The sequence below is a fragment of the Paroedura picta genome, chromosome 2 (genome assembly GCF_049243985.1).
Source record: "Paroedura picta isolate Pp20150507F chromosome 2, Ppicta_v3.0, whole genome shotgun sequence".
In the NCBI taxonomy this organism is placed as follows: Eukaryota; Metazoa; Chordata; class Lepidosauria; order Squamata; family Gekkonidae; genus Paroedura; species Paroedura picta.
In genome coordinates this window covers 35,419,048-35,437,188 of record NC_135370.1, presented here as the reverse complement: position 1 = coordinate 35,437,188, position 18,141 = coordinate 35,419,048, and the positions used below count along the sequence as shown (strand labels likewise).

General features: G+C 44.6%; 1 protein-coding gene and 2 long non-coding RNA genes across 6 annotated transcripts in view; 2 read left to right on the top strand and 1 right to left on the bottom strand.

The window, feature by feature from the left end:
- The window catches only part of LOC143829223 (uncharacterized), an 85,754-nt gene that overhangs the window by 39,083 nt on the left and 28,530 nt on the right, over positions 1–18,141 (top strand). The gene's annotated exons all lie outside the window — the stretch shown is intronic.
- Positions 2,761–6,423, top strand: LOC143829220 (uncharacterized). 2 transcript variants are annotated; one of them, XM_077319725.1, is made up of 3 exons: positions 2,761–5,312; positions 5,492–5,575; positions 5,855–6,423. In XM_077319725.1, exon 1 carries the CDS (start codon positions 4,138–4,140, stop codon positions 4,765–4,767), a length of 630 nt encoding a protein of 209 aa, XP_077175840.1. In that variant the 5' UTR covers positions 2,761–4,137; the 3' UTR covers positions 4,768–5,312; positions 5,492–5,575; positions 5,855–6,423. The 2 variants fall into 2 exon arrangements, with proteins under 2 accessions (XP_077175840.1, XP_077175839.1); XM_077319724.1 differs by having other exon boundaries at positions 2,761–5,575.
- On the bottom strand, positions 6,791–7,550 carry LOC143829222 (uncharacterized). The gene is made up of 3 exons (XR_013228028.1): positions 7,312–7,550; positions 7,073–7,192; positions 6,791–6,941 (listed from the first exon to the last, which is right to left on the bottom strand). It is a non-coding gene; the product is annotated as an uncharacterized LOC143829222 (long non-coding RNA).

Sequence of the window (18,141 nt, the reverse complement as noted above, 5' to 3'; positions counted from 1 at the left end):
TTTTTGAAAGGGTAATTTACAAAGGGATGATTTAACAGTGTCAGTGATCTGACTTTGATGAAAAACTGATTGCATAACTGCCCCTGGATGCTTTAGGTTGATCCTGTATTGAGCAGGGGTTGGACTAGATGGCCTGTATGGCCCCTTCCAACTCTATGATTCTATGAAAACTGTTGCTTAATTAGCTACAGATCATGTGATTGTATGAATTGAGGGGTACAATCTATTCAAAAGAGACAGGCGAAAAAGAAGAGGGAGCTGTAGCAATATATGTTAAGAACCTTTATATTTGTGAAGAAATACAGGTACCCGAGCATGAAAGTTGAGTTGAGTGTATTTGGGTAAATATAAAAGAAGTAGGAAATGAGAGTGGTATTATTGTGGGGGTTCTTGACACCCATCTCTCCACACCCACGTCCTTATTTGTCAGCACGCCACCACATCCCCACACACAACACACATTTTATTTGTTTGTTTGTTTGTTTGTTTGTTTGTTTGTTTATTTATTTACCACCCTCCCCGAGGGCTCAGGGTGGCTTACAGAAAACAGGAAAAGATACAGATAACATATGATAGCAGGTTGATAACAGTAATAACATTATAACAATAATAACTTAACAAGATCATAACAATAACATTATAAAATAGAAATTGCAAGAGCCTCAGCTCAACTCTTACTGGGACCCAGTGGGTAAAGCCGATTAGTGTCAACCCCATGCCCTTACAGACTGAACAACTCCTCCCCTTCCCACCACCAAGCTGTAGCGCCCGTTGTATTCCTGGATACAGTGGGTTTTAGCCCTAGTAAAATAAATTAGAACATTGCTTTCTCTTAATAAGCAGTCCTGTCCTGCTGCTGTTCAAAGAGAAACACCTTTTGTAGCCTACCCTAGCCTAATGTGTAAGTTTTTATTGCAAACACATTTTATAGTCTGTTGTACTAGGCATTTCATGTTTTACTTTCTGGTATTTTATGTAAATCATACCAGCTGCTCTTGCCGGGAACGATTACCGTATTGCCATTTAGATTTTCCCCTAAAGCTCATAGCACTTCACAAAATCCGGATTACAAAGCATACAGAAAATGACTGCAAGTCATATTAAAACTGCGGCACTTGACAACAGAAATGGCACAAAACACCATTACTGAAGCTCCTAAGAGAAGGCTGAGGATTTGTACGAAAAAAGAATGCTGTTCACAGTTTAAGATGTTCCACATTTGCAGAGAGAATATTTCTCCTGCTGGGAGATAATCCACATCTCCTCCCTGGGGAGTATATGTATCCTCTCTTTTTATAGAAGAGTTGGTGGTAGGGGAACAGGGAGGTGGAGATTCGCACTTCCCCTAGCACCACTAGAATAACACAGTGCAATCCTAAGCAGAGTTACACTCTTTTAAATCCTGTTGAAGTCAGTGAGCTTAGAAGTGTATGACTGTGCTTAGGAATGCCCTGTCAGTAAGGAGCATCTAGGGAACCGTTTGTATATCGGCATGCTGTAATTATTTTGATTTTTGTTGTATTATGGTATCCTTTGTCAACTTTTTTACCATTGCGAAACCCCTGAAACATTCATCAGACTTCTAGAACCCCCAGAAGTGGCATAATTGTGCAGAATATGGTTGGGAAGCATAGCTGTGTACATGCCCACCCAGGGCCCCTCCCCTTCCCACTCCCTCCAGGCCCATCATTGGCCATTTTGGGAAAGCGGCAGGTTGGCTAAGCTGATCATCCTTCTCTCCTTTGGTGGGCCAGTCCCGCTTTGGGGGCATTTGCCCGTGTCCCACGGCGTTCTCAAATTTTTAAAAATTTATTTCTATTTTTTGGCTGTGCACCCAGCAGGCAGCCGAGTCTCAGGAGGCCCCCACGCAGGCACCTGGGCTCAGGAGGCCCCCATGCAGGTACCTGGGCTCCGGGGCAAGGCTTCCCAGCCGGCTCTGCTGCCACAGGAGGCTCTTCCCGGGCCTCCGTCGCTCTGAGGCCAGTCAGGGGGGGAGGGGAGGGCTCGCCTGCAGCCTGCCACCGCTGCCGCCTCCACTGCCATCACCGTCCTTCTGAGGCAAGTCGGGGAGGGGGGAGGGAGAACCTGCCTGCTGCCGCCGTCGCCGCCACCACCATTGCCGCCGCCGCCCCACCACCACCGCCCTTCTGAGGCCAGTCAGGGAGGGAGGGCCCACCTGCCACGGCCGCAGCGGGTCCCGCCTTGTGACCCTGGAAATCTGGTCACGTTAAGGTTGGCATATCACCTGATAAAAGATTAATACATTTTAAAAATATATAAAAATGAATTAATTCCTACTCATTCAGGCAGCCCTTCCAGGGCCGTCAGGAAACCCCAGAGTTTCATGAAATCCTGGTTGAGAAAGCTTTTGTTATAGTATACTGCCTTACAAGTTACTGATGGAATTGCAGAGAACATCAAAATTGGAGTGTGATGCTACCATGCTTTACATATGCAAGCTTTGGGTTTCAGCAATGGTACCTGCTAATATATACAAGGGGAGACTGATGAAAATTCATAAGTGAGTTTGAATAATAGGGGTTTGCGAAACCAAAGATGAATTTGAAAGCGAGTTGCATTTGTGTGTGTGGGGGGGAGGGGTTGTTTTCATTCAGGTTCTTTAATATTGGAATTAAAATAAATTTCATTAAAGAAATCCATCCTCCACTCACATCCCCTAACCGGGATGAAAATTTTAGCTGTTGTTTTCTTCATCCCAGGGATCCTCCCTCCCAATTTTTAAGAAGGTAGGGGAAAGCATCCCTGTTAGACACAGGGGCATTTCCCACGGCTTAAAAATAGCACAATGGTAGCTGATTGAAAACGCTACTAATTTGCCATAACGCACGACGTCGTAAACAATCTGCAACAATCCTGAAACCGAACCGCCAAAAGCGCTTCGTTGTAGCGCTTCTAGGGGAATCCAGAAAACTGGATTCACCCTCCGGATAGCGATACACTCCTGCAACCAATCTGCAACACTAGCGCTAAAGACCTGTGCGTTACCATTGTTGCGGGTTCTTCAAAGTCCCTCCTCCCGAGCCTGTCCTCCAAACTTCCGGCGAACTGTTCGCCATTTTTTTTTTCTCCGAGCGAGCGGGGATCTACGAGGCAACGGGACAGCGACTGGCTTTCAAGCACGATCACTTTCGGAAATTCTGCCCGGACACCACAAGAGTTTTTCACAAGCACAGTGGCACACACCGTCACGTTCCCAAAATTTGCCCAAAGCTTAAAACCCCGTCTACCATCGGCCAGTCCTAGCGGAGTCAACGTACAGGGAGCATTTTAAAAAATTTCCCTCTGAGCGTGCCAACGAACGTTCGCCGCTCGCAGTCTCCTGCTTAGCTTAGAGGGGTTCAATAGACATGATTCGTGGTGATATCATGAGGGGCGGCTTATGTGTAGTGGGTCTTTGTGTGGTTCCCGGTGCGTGCTTGTGCTTGGGTGCGGACAACCCCTTCCATTGGCGGCTAGACCTCCGGCAAGCGGAGTTGCCGTCCCCCGTTCATTTTAAAAAATTTTCCTCTGAGCGTGCCAACGAACGGTCGCCGCTCGCAGTCTCCTGCTTAGCTTACAGGGGTTCAATAGACATGATTCGTGGTGATATCATGAGGGGCGGCTTATGTGTAGTGGGTCTTTGTGTGGTTCCCGGTGCGTGCTTGTGCTTGGGTGCGGACAACCCCTTCCATTGGCGGCTAGACCTCCGGCAAGCGGAGTCGCCGTCCCCCGTTCATTTTAAAAAACATTCCTCTGAGCGTGCCAACGAACGTACGCCAGTAACATGTCATGTTTGGTTGATTTATGCTGTGGCTGGTGAATATTATTGGGGAACTGCCGAGTACTGCCGCACTTGCTCTCGGTTGAACACCGGCATGCGTTTGTGTAATGGCGGACATTTTCCTAAAATGGCTCCCGCTGCATGTTCAAACTGCTCTTCTCGCGTGTAAACGAATACGCGCATGCGTTAAGTCAAACAACAAGGGCGCCAATCTGGCCATTAGGAGCAGATCCTGTTCCCGCGCGAGGAGTTTTGAACGTGACATGTGACCTGATGTGGCCAATGTGCGTGTCCCCTGCTGCCCTCCACCAATCAGGAGCCGGCTAGTCCCTTTGTCTTTGTGTGCGGGAAGGTATATGATCCGTTGCACCCTGCACCTCCCACCACCATTTTGCTCAGCTACTAGCGAAAGCAACATGGAATCGTCTTCTCAAGCCTCGTCCGTCCCTGCAACCGGCCGTGGCCCTACTTGGAGGGACGCGGAGATCAGGGACCTGATCGGGATTTTCTCGGAGGAGAAAATCCAGGACGCGTTCCAGTCCTCCCACAGGAATAGGGAGGTTTTTGAACAAGTGGCTATTAAGATGCGCGCCCTGGGCCACAACAGGACCGGCCTTGAATGCCGGTCGAAGACCAAGACAATGAGGGCAGAGTACATGCGTGCCGTGAACCATAATAAGGGTTCCGGCAACGAAAAGGTTACCTGCCCCTACTTCGAGGAGCAGCGCCAGCTGTACGGGGACGGGGAAGGATCCGGCAGGCCGAAGCGCGTCGGCCGGAGCCTTAAGGTGGTTCGGAAGCCGGCTGCCCCGGTCGAGGAACCACCCGCTGAGGAGGATCCCGGCGAGGGAACCTCGTCCAGCTTTCGCCCTCCACCCCCCGTCCAGCAACGAGCCGCGGAATCGGTAACGCTGGACCTGATCGCCATCGCTCCTGGGGAGCCAGAGGAGGCTCCAGAGCAAACGCCCCTTGCCTCCGGTAAGTGATTTTCTTTTTATTTTATATTTCCTTTTGAGCAAATGTGTGTTCTGACGTTTGGGCATCGTTTTCTCGTGTGTTCGTTGCAACGCATAAGATGGTAGGCTGTGGAGTGCTTGCTGTGGTTACTATTTGAAACGGTTTTAATTTTATAATTTTATAATTTAATTTTTAAAAGATTTTAAAAGAAGGTAGGCTGTGGAGTGCTTGCTGTGGTTACTATTTGAAACGGTTTTAATGTTATAATTTAATTTTAATTTTTAAAAGATTTAATAAGATGGTTGGCTGTGGAGTGCTTGATGTGGTTAGTATTTTAAACAGTCATGTTTAACCCACAGCCCCAAAATATTTGCTGCATGCCTCGCCCATAGGCCTTCTGCAGTACTTTGGCTCACTACTTTGGGAGCTTGCTTTGTGGTTCATGGTGTATGCTTGCTCATTTTTCACTATTTTCTGCTCTTGTCCACAGAGACACAGTTGCCAGGGACGGGGCCCCTAGAGTCTCCAGCAGCACCTGACGTGGATAGTGATTCGGGGGCATCAACTAACATTGGTAAGTATTAGTAAAAATAGGGGGGGGGGCTGTTTTAACTGCTTTGTGCTTTTCTGTTTGTGCAGGGCAGCAGCACTGCTAAGAGAAAGAAGAGAGTCCCTCTGCGTTGCTGGTGTAGGCTTTGAAGCTGGCTTTGCCACCCTTTGGTCCTAGATCTTTTTTTTTTCCTTTTTTTGCAGATTTCATACCCGGAACACAGGAGGAGGAACAGCCTGGGGTGCTTGGACCTCCTGCCCGGCGCAGGCGGATACAGATTCAAGATGGTGAGCGTGCATGACCTGTTCCTTTCGAGCCATAGCTGCAGGACAATGTCGCTAGGCACTAACCATGTGCTCCCTTTTAATTGTTGAGAGTCCTGCTGTGAAAGTAGGCAAAAGTAAAAGCACAACATGGGCAAACAAACAATGGCCATGTGCTCACCGGGGATTGTTTAAATTCTTGGCAGGAAAACACGGGGACAAAAAAGGACACCATGTCCACCATGGTGTGTTTTGACTTTTTTGATGTTACTAACAGTTTTGTTTCTCATTTTTTGCCAACAGAGGTTCTTTCAGATGAGGAGGAGGAACCACCCCTGCCTCCAGGCAGCCCACCACCTAGAGGTGCGCTCCCAGCAGAGGAGAGGCTTACGAGGGAACGCGGCAGGCTGAGGCGCGTCTCAGTCTTGACAAGCGTGGGAGAGAGGCTCCTTGAGCACTGCTATGAGGAGTCACGGCGTGCCGCGGCCGCTGACCAAGCCATGCTCACACTCATTGCCCAGGAGGGGAGAAAATTGAGGGCAGTCCTTAGAGAGACAAACCAAATCCTACGCGAAGGCGTGGAGGAGGTGCGACTGATAAGGAGACTCATGGAGAGGGCAGTAGCGGTCATGGAAAGGGCCTACCCTCCACAAATCGCCCCCCCACCACCACCCACACCAACACCACCACTTCCAGCACCCACCCCACCAACTCCCTCTCAGAATGCCTCCACCCAAACAAGAAGGAGGACTATTCTCGGAAAGAGAAAAATTAAACCAGCAGACAAGTACTCCCCCTCCTAGTTTTGCCCACTTTTTCTATTTCATGTTATCTGTGTTTTGTTGTTTGTTGAATAAAGTTTATATTTTTGACTCTGTCTCTGTGTACCCTACTGTAGAATCTGCAAGGCTGAAAGCGGCCTCTCTAGTGATTGTGTATATTGTGGTACTGCTGTGTGGGTTGGAGGTTGGAGGGGTGTTAGTTCAAGGAGTTTTAGGAGTGTGGTGTGGGGTTAAATATGTGCGAGTTTAAGAAGTCACACTGGAGTCTTGTTATAAAATTTGCAATAACATTTTATTTTAAACAACATTTTAACAGGGGAAAAACATTAGGGAATGAAACTTGGAGCCCCACCAGCACCACCACCCCCCACCCCCCTGGAAAACCTATTTTTTTTAACAAAGGTATACATTTAACAGGGGAAAAACATTAGGGAATGAAACTTGGAGCCCCCCCCCCAACCCCTACCCCAAAACACAAACAGGAAACAAAACTCAGTTCCCACCGCTCCCCTCCCCAGCCCCTTCCATCGCCCTAACTCTCCTGCACAGCCGTCCCACGGTCCCCCTAACTTTGCGCCGGAAGAGCTCTTCGTCCTCCTTCTTCTTAACTGTGGGGAGGGAGAAAAAGTACACATTAGTACCACACATATTTTCAAATTTCTTTAGTTTACATGCATACACTTTTAAGTGGCCTTAGCCACAGTGTGAGATGAGTTGGGCAGTGGGGAACATAACCTACGTTCTTCCGCCTCCCTCTGTTGCCTGTGCTGCTCAATCTCCCCTTTCAGCTCTGCCACTTGAGCCTCCAGGGAAGTAACTCTGGCCTCCATGGCACGCAGCCTTGCCTCCACAGTTTCAGCTATAGAAATCAAACAAAGAATTTAATAACACTTCAAATGGGAGCATCACAGCAGGCTCCCATATGGCTCCATGGGGGTACACACACATGGGTCTCCCGCACAGGCATAAAACTCTCACCTGCAGCCTGTCCCGAGGTGGAAGGTCCCTCTTCCTCCCCCTCCTCACGCTCAGGTGCTGTTGCCAGCTTGGATGGTGATTGTGTGGCTGGGCAAAGAAAAAGACAAATCATAATTAAAAGCACACAAAACAGAGATGAAACACAGCAGGTAGACACACCACAGTTAGAGTCTAAGCGCATAACCAAAGTGGTTCTACAGTACTGGCTGGCTAAGTCTGAGGGGGTTGACAGCATCTAAATACTTTCTCGAATATCATTGGGGACAGTAGGGGAAAGAGGCAGCTAGTCATTCCATGCATGTTTAAGGGCAAAACACAACGAGGGCAGCACTCACCCATATGCCTCCTCATGTCCAGGGGGGGCTTCCCAGCCTTCTCCCATATTTTAACCATCTGGTCGTGGAAGACCGTCCTCCCACTTGGCTGCGGGATCCCCCCCCACTGTTCCAGACTGTTTAGGAAGTCCAGCTTAAGGCGCTTGAATTTTGTCCGGACCTGCTCCCAGGTCCGGACGTAGCCCCTCTCCCTCAGCTTTGAAGCCAACACCAGGTAGGCACCCTTGGTGTGGCAATGGGTGCTGGCCATTAGGCGGCCAACACTTTTTGATTGTAGCACAAGCTCCAGAAGTGCCTCAGCCTCGGCGCGCTGCCAGAAGGAGCCCTTCCGTGGCTTCGGCATCTTCGGAATGACGGTTAGGGAACGAACGTGCGTTGCTCCGATCGACCACCCCGTTTTTTAAATGTATCAAAGCTGCCCACCAATAAAATTATTCCTTGGAACATGAGTGGATTGATCCTCCGGTTTGACAGGGGTCGCCAATACTTCCTGGCTACCCGCCTCCCCGAACTTTCCCCATTCAGCGCTTCCGTATTGTGTTTGTCAATTTCAGTTGGGAGTTAGCATTTAGGGCTGTCAAAGTGCTTTTGGACCAGAGAATCCCCGTTTTTTTGCTGGCAAAGTACACAAACCGCACAAGACAAGGTTAAACAAATAACACAAAACTTTATTCACCAACAAGAGAGTGGGAAAAACAATTAAACACGCCTCCTGTTTCTGTAGATGTGGGTGGCTATGGCGTCCCGAACCTTGCACCCCTCTGCATAGATTCTTCTTCTCCTTGCTTCAGGGATGTCTTGTGTGTCCTCAAGGACAACAGGATCAGGTTCATCCACAGGGAAGGGGATGTTATGTCCCTTGTCCTCGCATATGTTGTGCAAAATGACACACGCGATGATCAGCGGAGTCACATTGTCTATATGCACGTGTAGTCGGGACATCAGGCAACGGAACCGGGACTTCAAACGTCCAAAGGCACGCTCCACTACATTCCTTGCCCGGGAGTGAGTGAGGTTGTAGTGGCTATGCACGTCTGTCCTTGGCCGCTTGTAGGGAGTCATGAGCCAGCGTCGTATTGGGTAGGCTCCGTCCCCGAGCACCAAGGGCGGCACACGCACGCCCTCAATGGTGGCGGTGGGGTTTCCTGGAACAAAGACCCCTTCGTCCATGGCTTTCCTGAGGTTGGATTCCCTGAAAACAAGGGCATCATGCCTCCTGCCACTCCACCCCACCTCGGCATCGATAAACCGGCCGGAGAAGTCCACTGTTCCTTGCAGGAGAACAGAGCAAAAGTCCTTCCTGTTCCCGTACTCTTTTATGCTTCCCCCGGGGGCACGGATAGGGATGTGGCTTCCATCGACGGCCGCAAAACAATGCGGGAATCCAAGCCTGGCAAACCCGTCCATACTCTGGAATAAGGGAAAGAAAAGAATATAAGCCATGGCATGTCAGCGTGGGGTGTATCGCGTCTTCGTTGCTGACCTGTCAAACAAGAAAAAAAATTTAAAGGGCAAAGGGGATAGAATGACACTCACCGCTCCAAGCCGGTCTCCGAGGCACACGACTTTGCTGAACAATTCCGCCTCCATGGCGAGGCAGAACTCCTTAAGGATATCGCCAACCGTAGTGACTCCGAGTCCGAATTGCTGGGCTACTGTCCGGAAGTACTGAGGGGTGGCCAAGTACCACAATGCGGCAGCCACCCTTTTTTCAACTGGAACGGGGCGCCGCATGCCAGTGACTTGCCTCTCCATGCGTCCACGTAGAGCCTCCACGAGTTCAAAAAATGTCCCCCTCGACATCCTGAAGTTGGCAATCCAGTGGTCATCATCCCAGCGAGTCCACACAAAATTCTCCCACCAGTCAGAGGATCGTTCGTCCACCCAGAACTGTCTGGGGAACCGGACCTCTGCCAGAGCTTGCCAGCGTTTCTTGGCCGCCATGGTTACCCTTACAGAACGTCTTCTGCTGCTGGTCAGCGTTCCGGCCACCCGTTCTCGGTACTCCGCGATAGCAGACGTCCGACGCGACAAGGCGATATTCATGCGCTGGACCACCGCGAGCATGTAAGCCAGCAATTGAAAAATAAGCCTCTCCATTGCAACGTTGACCTGTGCTGCGGGCAGTAGGCTACGCAAACAAAAGAGTGAGGCCGACCGCGTGTCTGCCCAGGTGCATATAAGCAGGTAACCTGTGGGCGTGTACTGTGGGCGGGGATTAACCAATCAAACATGTCAATGCATCTGGTTCCTAGAAAACAATAGAAAACACGTTCCAAGGGCGCCAATGATTGGACGATAACGCGTTGCTACGGGGTTTCCTGGGTTTTTTAAAAAAAAAGGGAACCCCGACAAGTTCGGCTTCAGGGTCGAGGTCAAAGGTGTGCCTGCAGTTTGATTGACGGGCACGGGAGGCCAGAAGCGCTAAAAAGGGACCTCCTTTGTAGCGATAAGACGGAGAACCGGAAGCCTGTGGGTTACGAAAGTGGCGAGAAGTGAAAGTGCCAAATTCCGCAAAAACCGCAGCTGTGCGTTACGGGCACGGCTAGTTACATTTCGCTACTTGAAGTAGCGCTTTCACAAACGGCAACCAAATAGCAACTTTGAGCTCTGTGCGAAATGGCCCACAGAAATCAATTTCTTAGTTGCACAGCAGACACTGAGACGCAGGACTGGAAATGAACTTTTCCCAGTTCTCCAGTCTGGCATTCTTGTGCCTCTCTTTTTAAAAATAAGGGGAGCCAAAACCTGCTCCTTGAGTGCTATATGTTTCTGTTTTCTGCACCAAAATTATGGTTGGTCAGTGTTTTTAACCCCAAAATATTAATGGAAGGCATTAATCTTATGTATTAGTGGTTTAATTTTTAAAACTTTTCAACGTATTTTGTAGAAGGTTTTGAACTACATGTTTGATGAGGTTTTCTGTATTAAACCGAAGGGTAAATGTAAAAGTTACTTGGGCCATTAAAAACCAAACCTCCATCTTAATTGTTTTGGTACAATGGCTAGTATACAGAAATTAAATAGGAATACAATTCATTGAGATTTTTCCTCTGCAACTTTTAATATGCAGAAAGAACTCACACCTTTCTGAATATCCTGACGTAAGAGATATATTTACTACAGTTATTTTAAGATTAAAAATATATATTTCATACAAGATTGCCTACTCTTCCTTATTTTGCCCCAGCTGCTGTTTATAGTTGTCCATCTGGTGATCTTGGAGTGAAAGGAAGTTTATTACGGTCGCCTGGTAAGCAATTTGCAGGATGTAGTCTCAGGATTTCCAAGGCAACGCAGAAATATATGAGGGGATACATTGTGAGACTGATACGCTATTAAACCCCACTTCCTTTCTTGACCAAGGAGAGTGGCCTGATGGCTGGAACTGAGAGTAACAATATTGCCCAAACTGCTAAAGCAACAAGAGACATACACAGGTAGAAATCTGGGAATAATATACTAGATTTGGATGCCTTTAAATGCTTCGGTAAGAATAAAAATGCCAGGTGTATTTAATGTGAAAACCTAAAATTAAGAGCTTTGCATTTAATTAAATATACTGAGTGAATCAACTGGTGCCCCAGCTGTGCCATCACAGCTGAATAATCAGAAGGATCAATCTGAAATGTAACCTTTAAAAGACCTCAAAATCACATTTGGGGGTCCTGTAAGATCTTATCAATACCACAACTCTTTCCAATGAAGTTCTCGGCAATTTGCAGTGATTCAGTAGAAATGAGATGTACAATACGGAATGTTTCTAAAGCTTAGGAAATAACATAGACAGAATGTTTATCGGTATGTCAGTGCACACAAGAACAGCACAGTACCTGAGACTTATCTGATATCTGGCAAAAAAAAAAATCAAGGTTGAAGAGCTGAACTCGATCAATTTCAGAGGCAGACACTCATCTGTTATTTATATACCTAGACTTTATCAGAGACAAAATAATCCAAAATCATCCTGGATTCTGGTTGATCAGCCCCTTGTGAAAAAGCTAAATTTAGCATAAAATAGGCGTAGTACATTAAATCACCAAAACGGAAAATTGCATTAACAAATCCTGTTCAAACAGAATTTATGATTCCATGCTTAGATAGTTTATTACTCAGATATTGGTTTTTATTAGCGCTATAAGTCATAAGCCTTTAGACTATGTCTAAATATACATAGATAAATATAAGTCCGGTTGGAATTTTAACAAATAATCTCTGAAATATTTTTGCCCAAGGTCAGCAACTTTTTGTTGATTTACCCTTCCCCTTCAGAAGGACTAGAATTATAGTCCTGAAGGATCCTTGCATCTCAACATCTGGAAAGTCTCTTTCAGAGATGAGGTTAAAGTCAGTGGATTATCTGGAAAAATAGTAATGAGACCGTGGACCTTAAAAACAAACACACTGAACTAGTTCAGTGGTTCACCCAGTCCACTATCCTGTTTCCAGCAGTGACCAGTCAGATGCCTACAAGTCAGGGTTGCCAGAAAGCCTGGAGAAAAGTGTCCCATCCATTTAATAGAACTTGATGCATGGTAATAGGCAGATGACAAAAGCCCTGACTTCCTGACCACTGTCGACAATCAAAGGCTTTCCTCCTGGAGATCCTATCATGGTTAGAGCTATCCTCCATGGGTTTGTCCAATCCCATTTTAAACACATCTAACTTAGAGTTCCTCCTAACCTGGACAGCCCAGACTAGTCTGATTACATCAGATGCTGGAAGCTAAGCAGAGTTGGCTGTGGCAAGAATTTGGATGGGAGACCACCAAGCTCGTGACATGGAGGCAGGTAATGGCAAGCTTCCTCTGAATGTCTCTTGTCTTGAGAACCTTATGGGGCCATTAATCAGCTGTGACCTGATGGCACTTTCATCACCACATCTCAGACTAATCACTAGGAATCACCAAATCAGTAACCACTTTCTGTCTTATAGTTCTTAGAGTTTGTGGGACTAGCAGGGTGCTTCTTGTGAACTAAGAGTCTATTTTTATCCACCTTAATACTTATTAAATCAAGCAGGACCAGTTTTAAGATATTTTCCAGATAAATTTAGATTTCAGTTTTAACTCGGTTTCTTAAATTTCTATTACTAGACCATGAATCATTTTTAAAACGATATGTTTTTCTTTTGTATTATGTGGTAAGTTATACTTAGGTTTGTTATAACCTACTTTTCCTGTTTTGCTTTGGCGTAAACAGGTATATTATATATTTTAATTTATTGCCCTGGTGTAATTCCATAATAAACTTAAGACGACGACAAGTACTACTACCTCTACTACTATCTCTGAGTTCCACAAGTCATCTAAACATTGTATGAAGTCTGTTGGTGACTCGACTGCCATCAGTTTCTCAGGGATAAGCAGGCAGTTCTAGTATTACGGGACGAGGAGGAAAGTTTCTCTCTACGAATTTTTTCTACACTATGCATAATTTTGTACACTTTTGTCATGTCACTCTTCAATTGCCTTCCCTCCCCCCCACAGTAAAAAGCCCCAGACACTTTAGCCTTGCCTCGTAAAGCTGGCATTCCAGCCCGATTGCTCCTTTGGTACATCCCCCGCCCCGTTCTTTAGCATCCTTTTTTGATGTGTGATGACCAGAACCGCTACTACATGAGACTCTGCGACATGGGGATAAAATTGGATTACATTACAGAACTCTTGTCAGGATACTGAGGCTGTAAGCTGAGTTCTGCTCTGCTTCCTTTGGCCCAACGCAGCCTTTGTGTCAGGACTCAGGGGAACTTTTGGGACATTGTTTAATGAACTATAGAGGACAGCAACAGGGATGCACATACTAAATTGGTGGACGTCAAAGAAATTCCTTTACATGAACAGAAGAACTTCATATTAGGGCACTTCGAGGGTCTGTTGGACTCAAGCTAAATCATAAGAAAATTTTGGACACTAAAGTATATAAATGTTGCTGCTTCTCTTTTTCCACCACTTCCTCCTCCTCCTTCTCTGTGCAGTTGTATGGTGGCAGCATGAAACAATATGGCTACATGCGTATTCAAACTCTTCCAACCATTAAATAATGTAGCTATGCCTAAGTATTTTTATTATTTATTATTTATTAGTTGGATTGATTACCCGCCACTCCTAGAACCGGCTCATGGTGGGGTACAGTTATCCGTATCAAAACCCCAATAAAATCCCATTATAACATTACATGAACATAGAAGTCATACAGCAGAAACCAGAACATGGCAGTATAACTCAGCCTCCCATCTCCCCAGTAAAACATCCAAAAGAGGAAGTAGGAAGAAGGGACCATAGATGACACATGGCCTAACCACTGCCTAGCACTGGGGGGGGGGGCTAATCAAATCTTCCTCACTGCCCCAGCCTCAACAATAAACCTGGCGGCAGCATCCACAGAATCTTGTCTTCGGTTTGGCTTATTTCCTTGCTGTGCTGGAAAAAGTAGCTATATGTGTAATTAACAAATTGTGCTTTGGTAAACCCTGGTAAGCTCACTGATTTTATTTTCTATATATGCACAAGGTGATCTTGTCATACAGAAAGGCTCCAAAATGAATCCAGACTTCCATCACTGAGGTATTGGGATTGCATAATTCCAGTTGTCTTGTACATACTGAAGCTGCTTCATACATCTGGTAATATGTTGTTGCTTACAAAAATAAGTAGGAGTATTTAAAAGCCATTGTTAAAATTTCAGCAAAGAAGTATTTTGGATGAAAGATTTTATTTTTTAGCTGACCTTCTCAGGATCAGGTTGGATTGTCTGTTTTAGTTTCTGTTTGTTCACTGCAAATACATGCCACTTCTCCGAGCGAATGCATAGCTGCTGACCTCTACAGTAGAATCAGAAAAGGTATTTGGAGACGTGAAGGTGTAAAAGAATCTAGAAATCTTGTGTGAAAAATGCAAGGCATGTTATCATTGGTGACTATCTTCTCTGCTTCTCCCCCTTAAAAAATAATAACAGGGTGATAAAGAGGAAATTTAGATGTTTAAAAGTAGTGGTCCAATTTTGGTAAAAGTCTTGTTGAAATGCCACTGGAATCAGTGATCATAAACATATGTGCAACTAGATTGTCTCGTTTATTGTAATATCTGTGCTCAAACATGACCTCTTTCTGTAATGAAGGAATACTGGTTGTAATACATTCAGATAGAAATATGTACAAGATCCAACATACAAAATACATATGCAACAGCTATAATTGCAAAGGCAAGAATCAACAATCCGAAAAATTATGACCCTCTTATCAATTCTACAAGCCATTAGTTGTAATATTAATGAAAATAAATGTTAAATCTCATCACAGTTATAATTGGGTCCTATTGCTCAATATTTAATGATGGGTGTGAATTCCTAAGGGAATTTTGAGGGTACTCATAACTGCAGAATGGTAATAGATTTGTTGAAACAGACAATGCTAGTAAGAGGAACTCCTCATGATATATTTAACTCATTTACTTCACAGTCATTCATAAACAGATGTGTCTAGTTAGGGGTGTTGATCATTCACATATTAAAGATTCTGTGGCTATTTGATCAAGTCGCCATCGAATTAAACAAGAAATTCCAGGAGGCATTTGTTGACAATCTTGAAATCATTCTCTGTTTTTCTCAATGGAATTGTGAATGTTATAAATCAGGGATAACAGCTCAGTGCTTGTATGCGTGAGGCAAGAACCCAGGATCGTGTTAATTAATTTTAATTGCTGATTCTACCCTTGAACTTTGTAAACCAGAGGTTGAAGTGAATTCAGAAATGGATATCACAGAATAACAATGTGTCAGTGTTGTCATTCTTTGAGTTTGTATATTTGCATGTACACTTGCATATTTGCTATACTCCTATACTAAATGCAGCTCCTAAGATATTCAGAACTATAGGAACGATGAATAACTCCACTGGAGCCTCTGATTCCTATGTGAGGGTTGTTTGTTGTTGTTAAAACAGATGTTCTCTTCTACAAATCCTTTGTGGTGCTATAGGTATTTATCTCATCATCGCAACCTGTGGTGATATAGTTTTGTGCTCTTAAAATACCTGTGTCAAGTATTCTGAAGTTCTTGGTGTCATTTGCCTGGGAAGAGAATTTGGGTCTCATGTTTTATGGCAAAATGTGTCAATATTTGACCAGTTATTTAGAGTGCTGTCCAAAGCAGGTTTACCCAGAATCCTGCTCACATCTATTTAGTGAGACCTACTTCTAGGAAAGTGTTTTTAGGATGTTATTGGATATGCTTGCCTTAAAAGACTTTCAGAGTAGAAGAGCTGGATATCTATGTTTAAAATAAAGAAATGGGACTTTTGTCCAGTTTAGGATACTTTTATTTTAGGATACTCAGGATACTCAGCCTAGGATACTCAGCCTAGGAATTAAATATGCACACATTTGAATATGAATAAAAATAGTTATGAAGGGGGGAAAGGGGTTGTTTATACATATTCATGTCACAGAAGTCACCATCTCTGAAAACACATACTCTACATAAGAAGACGAATAGGTGCCTGCTACGTACAGCTTTTGCAAGCATGTATATTAAAAACATTGAGCCTCTTGTGGTGCAGAGTAGTAAGGCAGCAGACATGCAGTCTGAAAGTTCTGCCCATGAGGCTGGGAGTTCAATCCCAGCAGCCGGCTCAAGGTTGACTTAGCCTTCCATCCTTCCGAGGTCGGTAAAATGAGTACCCAGCTTGCTGGGGAGTAAATGGTAATGACTGGGGAAGGCACTGGCAAACCATCCCGTATTGAGTCTACCATGAAAACGCTAGAGGGCGTCACCCCAAGGGTCAGACATGACTCGGTGCTGGCACAGGGGATACCTTTACCTTTACCTACATTAAAAACAATCCACAGTCTTTTAAAATAGCAACCTGTAGTACCTTGGAGGTTACGTTTTTTGAAGATGTATCTAAATGTTTGTAAAATGATCTGCTGTAAAATGATCTGCTATTTTGGCTGGTTTTTGCAAAAAAGACAAGAATGTATTGCAGAAGTGGTGTTTTGGCCTTTTGGAAGTCATGAAAACTCTAATAACTTTAATTAAGAAAACATTGCTGTTCTGATGAGAAAATTATACATTCTGTAATGAATATCTGCAACAAAATATTCTTACTTGGTACACTGAAGGTCAAACATTTATGAAAATGTTAATGGAATGGCTGTATTTTCAGATAATGCTTGTCAGTGGTATTAGTTGGGAAACAAGAGACCATGATGTTAAAGGTCCTGCCCAAATAACACGATTAAAGAAATTTAGGTGTTTAGTTCCTTATTGGTGACAGTGGAGTCATTCCATAAAACCAGGCCAATTATGTAGCTGGTTATCAAAATCTTAGTGGGAGTGCTGAATTCATGTACTAACAAACAGATGGTGCGTGTGTGAAAGAGAGAGAGAGAAGTATAGGACTTTCAGTTAAAGAGAAATTAATAAACCATTGGCAAATATTGTTGAAAGTAACAGGGTCTTTTTTAACAATATTATAGATGTCTATAGATTTTCAGGACATCTGGTGATGAATTTTCACAATTTTTTTTTATAGTTCATCCAAAGTGAATCATAACTCGTGGAATGTTGACTATTGTGGTGCTAAATTCCCCATCTTGCCTTAAGACATGTAGTGTTTACACATTAGCTTAATCAAAATTGTATAAGATATGGTTTAAAAACTTGAAATCATGTGCAGGAAATACTAGTAACTGAAGGAAGAATTAAAAATTACAGCCGATATGAAAACCAATAGCTTCATGACTCTCCTTCCTCTCTTCCCTTTTGTCATTTAATAAGGCAAAATGTGTGGCCCGACATCATTGCATTATGTTTCCACCTCACACCAATTCATCGAGAGGTGAATAAAGATCTAGGAAAGCATAGAATTCCCAGATATCCCATCATCCTTTTGGTTCACTAAACATTATGAGAAGAGGAGACGAGGGTTCATGGTTTTAGTAGTGGCTATGCATAACTGCATTATAGGTAATTCTGGCGTAATTCCAATGGGTTTTAAAATTTAAGAGTAAACAGTCTGACTGGTGACTTGTGAAATAAAGACCAAGAGATGGCTTAAATCAGGGGTAGTCAACCTTTGGTCCTCCAGATGTTCAATTCCCATGAGCCCCTGCCAGCTTTTGCATCTGGCATCTGGGGGACCACAGGTTGACTACCCCTGGCTTAAATGACATCTGTGGAAACATTGTAGGAAACTTAGAATGAACAATCAGAACCATCATCTTATATTTGTCAGATTTCTACGCCAAATAATTTTGAGTGCTTAACCATAATTAGAAGTGTATACATAAAATATCTAAATGAAATCAGTTTCAATGAGATTATAAAAGCCAGTGTAAAACCCTACTTTCCTATCCTGCAGACCAAACAAGCATTTGCCATGTTTCTGATGCAATATCTTCCACTGTACCTGGCCAAGAGTTCTTAATAGAAGTTTTGTTACTTGGCTGTCCTTGTGCTAGACTTGGGCTAAAGAGACAATGAAATTTGGACTAGT